General features: G+C 39.0%; 1 protein-coding gene across 2 annotated transcripts in view; it reads left to right on the forward strand.

Annotated features, from left to right (window-relative positions):
• Nucleotides 1–5259, forward strand: part of ACOT9 (acyl-CoA thioesterase 9) — a 39516-nt gene that overhangs the window by 16719 nt on the left and 17538 nt on the right. For both annotated transcript variants that reach the window (XM_006835571.1, XM_006835570.1), the window contains 2 exons: nt 547–717; nt 989–1026. In XM_006835571.1, coding sequence (XP_006835634.1) covers nt 547–717; nt 989–1026 — 209 coding nt within the window. The remainder of the gene's footprint in view (nt 1–546; nt 718–988; nt 1027–5259) is intronic.

Raw genomic sequence — 5259 nt, forward strand, 5'->3', positions numbered from 1 at the left:
TATCCATTTAGGTTGTCTCCATCGCTTTACTGTTGGGTGAGCTTACAACTCTTTGTGTCTCCACTCTTATTCCTCAGAGTTTTTCTATTGTGTCAGGCAACCAGACTCCTCCTTTCTTGCTTCCTGTTGGTTAACAGTTAACAAGTCTTCTTCCATACTTGGCAATCTGCTACTGTAAAGAGCGCAGCTTTGAAACCCTAATGGGGCAGTTCTGTTCTGTCCTCTAGAGTCTCTGACTTGGAATCACCATGATGGCCAGCGACAACAACAACATTTTATTCTTTGAGTAACCTTTTTTGTTTTGAGTAAGTTTTTTGATGAGGGTGAATATATGATCCATTTGGGTGTTTTAAGTATGTTTTTCTTACCTACCAGAAATTTTCAATTTCACCAAGTAGCAGGAGGAAAGGGAGAGATGGAAAAGAAGATGAAGTAGCCCCAGGCCTTCTCTTTCTTCCTTCATGGTATTAACTGGCTTATTTGTCACTGGACTTGTGTGGTAGCATTGATCCTGTGTTTTATGAAGTTTACATCCTTTTTCTTCAGAGACCATGTGAAAGCAATGGAAGAAAGAAAATTACTTCATAGTTTTTTGGCTAAATCACAGAAAGGACTGCCACCTAGGAGAATGCAAGACAGTTACACTGAAGTTCTCTTGCCTTTGGGCAGTCAGCCTGAATTGCGAGAGAAATATTTGACTGTTCAAAACACTGTAAGGTAACAGCATAATCACTATTTTTAGTTGTGCTATTTGTTTTTCTTTTATTACTTTTAAAATAGCAATGTTGAGATATAATTCACTTACCTTACCATATAGTTCACGAATTTAAACTGTGCAGCGTTTTAGAAATATATTCACAGAGCTGTGTAGGCATCACCATAATCACTTTCAGAGCACCTTTGTCACCTGATAGCGTGTTATTTATTTTTAAAAGAAGATAATCATGATTTTAATTTCACTAACATACTTTTTTTTTTTATTTCACAGATTTGGCAGGCTTCTTGAGGATCTTGACAGCTTAGGAGGTACTGGTATTGTTTTAGTATTTCTAATAGCTACTTGGGTGCTTCTAGTTTATTGGACTCCTGGTGTGGTCCTGTAGGATCAGCACTGGACTGCAAACCACAAGATTGGCAGTTCAAACCTACCAGCTGCTCCTTGGAAACCCCATACAGTGTTAAAATGATTTGGAACCAACTCGATGGCACTTACCAACACAACAATAAATAACTTTTTAAAAAAAAACTTACAGCAAAGTCACCAATACAGTAATAAATGTCTCCCACAGTCACGTGAGCGAAAGTTACTGACATGATGCCATTTCACCCCAAACATTTGCATTGCACTGATACATTCAACTTTTCCCAGTGGTCCCAATAATGTCCTTTGTAGCAGAAGGATCCAGTTCTGCATCACATGTTGCATTGAGTCCTTATATCAGGAGTAGTTCTTAAGTCATGCCTTTACTTTCCTGACTTTGACACCGTTGAAGGTTGTAGACCATTCATTTTGTAGACTGTCCCTCAATTAGGTGTTCCCTCATGATTAGATTCAGGTTATGCATCTTTTCCAGAAGCCTCACAGAAATGATGCTACATTCTTATTTCATCCTACCAAATCATGTATGATTTTGATTTGTCCAGTTACAGATGATGTTAACTTGGATTATTTGATTAAGGTAATGTCTGCCACTGTAAAGTTAATCTTTTCTCCTATCTAATCAGTAAGCAGCTTGTGGGGAGGTACTTTGAGATCATGAAAATATTCCGTTCTTCATCAAACTTTCAATTCATTACTTTTGTAAATCAGTATGGGTGCAGGGATTCCTATTTTACTGACTAGGTTATAATCTGTTACTATCATCTATCTATCTATCTATCTATCTATCTATCTATCTAATCTGGTAGCGTAGTGGTTACGAATCGGGCTGTGAACCGCAAGGTCAGCAGTTCGAAACTACCAGCTGCTCTGCGGGAGAAAGATGAGGCTTTCTACTCCCGTAAAGATTTACACCCTCGGAAACCCTGTACAGGGTCGCTATGGGTCAGAACTGACTCGACAGCACTTAACAACAACATATATATTTAATATTTTTATTTTGCAAAATATTTCAGTAACACAACAGTTTCTGTTTAAAGAATCTCACATGTGTAGTTTAGTGACTTTAAATAGTTTTATCATGGTTCACTATCACCATTAGCTGTTTCTGAAGTTTTCACCACCTTTAATAGAAGCTTAGTGACCCTAAGTGATATCAAGCTTGTGGTAAGCTACCACATTCATATATAATATTCCCTTAGCTTAAAGAAACCATTTTTAAAAATAGTTATTGTAGTTTGATGGAATAAATGTAAAACTTTCTTCTTTAGATGTAGATATGGTTTCCTCTCCCCCTCATCCCCTCCCTGCCCTACACTATTAGTTCTCTCTCATTTTTCCCCTCATTCATCTTTGTTTATTCAGTGGGTGAGGGAAGCACAGGCTGACAGAAGATGGAATTGCAGTTGCTAGTCCACAAAAAGAAGCCCTGGCAGCATAGTAAGCAACTCCAAGTCAGCAGTTCTAATCCACAAGCTGCTCTGTGGGAGAAAGACGAGGCTTGCTGCTCCGGTGACGATTTCCAGCCTTGGAAGGCCTTATACAGGATTGGTATGAGTGGTCAGCAGCATATAGCAGCAGCAGCAGCTACTCACAAAAGGAGCTCGTGGCTAAGATGAGCTAAATGAGATGAACCCCTAAAAGGCTAATAATAGCAATAATGACAATGTAGTAACAGCCTCTGCCTATTTTTACTCAAAAATATGATCTGCTTAATGTCAAAACAAATTCCAACAGATTTATAGGTTTGGGGGCTGAAAACGTACCCCCTCCATCCAAATCTTCTCATTGACAAGTGTGGAGAACTTTTTATTTTTCCTTTAAGGTCTTTTTTTTCAAAGATTAAAAAAACAAAAAAAACAACCCTTTTTATTGTGAATTGAGTTGAGGCTTACAGAGCAGATAATCAATTTATCTCTCTCTTAAAACAAACAAACAGTAGAATCCAAGGGGATCTGCTGGATCAGTTAAATTCAAAGTAAAGAGGTCAGCTCAGAAGGTTATGGCCACTGTTTTGGGGATATCAAAGGGATCATCTTGATAGATTTTCTTGAAGTACATGGGGCGATTACATGGGCTTATTAGGAAGATGTTTTAAGACAATGGGAAACTGTGTTGGCGAGAAAAAGACCAGGAAAGTGGCACCAACAGATTTTCTTCGATCATGACAATGCATCTGCTCATTTACTGAGGTTAGCAAGGGCTGTCCTAGTAGAATTTCATTGCGAAAGCTTACCCCATCCACCCTACATCCCTGATCTTGCCTCTTTAGACTTGTTTATGTTCTCCAAACTCAAAATGCATTTAAAAGGAACACAACTTGAGTCCCTCAAGGATTCCAAAACTACTGTCTTGACATGGTGTAAATTGGAGAGCACAAAATTCTTTGGATGAACGGTTAGATGGAAACACTGCCTTCAAAATATACAGACCTGAAAAAAAAAAATTACATATATATATATATACAGACCTGGTTGGAGGCTATGTTGAGGAACAGTAGTAGCTTTACATTTTTATATTTTTGCTTAGTAAGTTTTCTGTGATTTTGTAGCAGTACCTTTTGATTTACCTTCGTGTACACACTTTGATGAAGATCAAAGAGCACAGCTTTCGGTATGGATTACATCTCAGTGTAAAGAAAACAAAAAATCTCACCACTGGTTATTTCAATAACCTCATATGCATGTGAAAGCTGGACAATGAATAATGAAGACCGTAGAAGAATTGATGCTTTTGAGTTATGGTGTTGGAGGAGAATATTGAAAGTGCCATGGGCTGCCAAAAGAACCAATAGATCCATTTTGGAAGAAGTGCAGCCATAGTGCTCCTTGGAGGCCAGGATGGCCAAACTTTGTCTCTCATACTTCGGACATATTGTCAGGAGGGACCAGTCACTGGAGAAGGATACCATGTTTGGTAAGGTGAAGGGTCAGAGAAAAAGATGGATTGGCCAAGTGGTAATAGTAGTGAGGTTGGCTCAGTATCGGGCAGTGTTTCATTCATAGGGTCGCTATGAGTTGGTACTGACTCAATGGTACCTAATAACAACATAAACATACCCCCAGGCTCTTCCATCTTTAAATGAGAACTCACTAAAACCTTCCCCTCTTAATAAAACTCTCTGTCTTTCTCCTTCCTTTTATACCTAATATTCTAGAAAGACTTGGGGGGGAAAATCATTTGCTCTCATTGCCTCTACTTCATAGTCTGTTGTGTTGTCCTGGCTTCTGCCTTTATGTGCTACTGAATCGACTGTTGCCAAGTTCACTATTGATTCCTTATTGCACAATCTAATGGGTATTTTCAGGGCTTACCTGCAGCTTTTAATATTCTTGAACTCATCCCTAGGGATTTGGTGACATTTCTTCTTGCCTCTCTGGCTGCTCCTCCCCAGTGTTCTTTGTTGTTGTTGTTGTTAAGGGCTGTTGAGTTGGTTCCAACTCATAGCAGCCCTGCATAGGGTTCTTGAAGCTGTAAATCTTTATAGGAGCAAAAAACTTCATCTCTCTCTTGTGGAACAGCTGGTAGATTCAAACCACTGACCTTGTGGTTCCCAGACCAGTGCTTATCCTGCAGAGCCACATCGCTCCCTTAGTGCCATTTGTAGGTTCCTCTTTATTGATCCTTTAAATGCTGGTTATCCCCAGGGTTTGGTCTTCTCCGCCCTCCCTCCCATTATTTAAACTGCACATTCTCTACAAATAACCTTATCGATTCCCCATGTTTTAGTTGCTATCAGTATCTTGAATACTTTTAAAGCTCTATTTCCTGATCTGTATTCCTGAGTCCCAGATCCATTTGTCATGTCTACCAAACATCTTCATTTGGTAGTGCCATAGGCTTTCCAAGTTCAACACTGTGAAAACTGCCCATTCTGCTCTTGAATGGTGCCACCATCTTTGCTCATCTCTGCTGGAAACCTAGGGTTATTCAAGTTTGTCAGTTCTGCCTTCTTATTCCTCTTGAATCTTTTCTCTTCATGTCTGTTGCCATAGGTGAGGCCCACTTGATTTTTTTTCTGGGTACTGCAAAGGCTTTTTTTTTTTTTTTTCCATTTTAAACAATAAGTTTATTTAAATAACAAGACACTTGACTTTAAGGGAAAACTATCTAGGATTCATTTAGAGTAATTTACCCCTACTTAAAGACAGATCGCCCTA

The sequence above is a fragment of the Chrysochloris asiatica genome, unplaced genomic scaffold (assembly GCF_000296735.1).
Source record: "Chrysochloris asiatica unplaced genomic scaffold, ChrAsi1.0 scaffold00018, whole genome shotgun sequence".
Lineage (NCBI taxonomy): Eukaryota > Metazoa > Chordata > Mammalia > Afrosoricida > Chrysochloridae > Chrysochloris > Chrysochloris asiatica.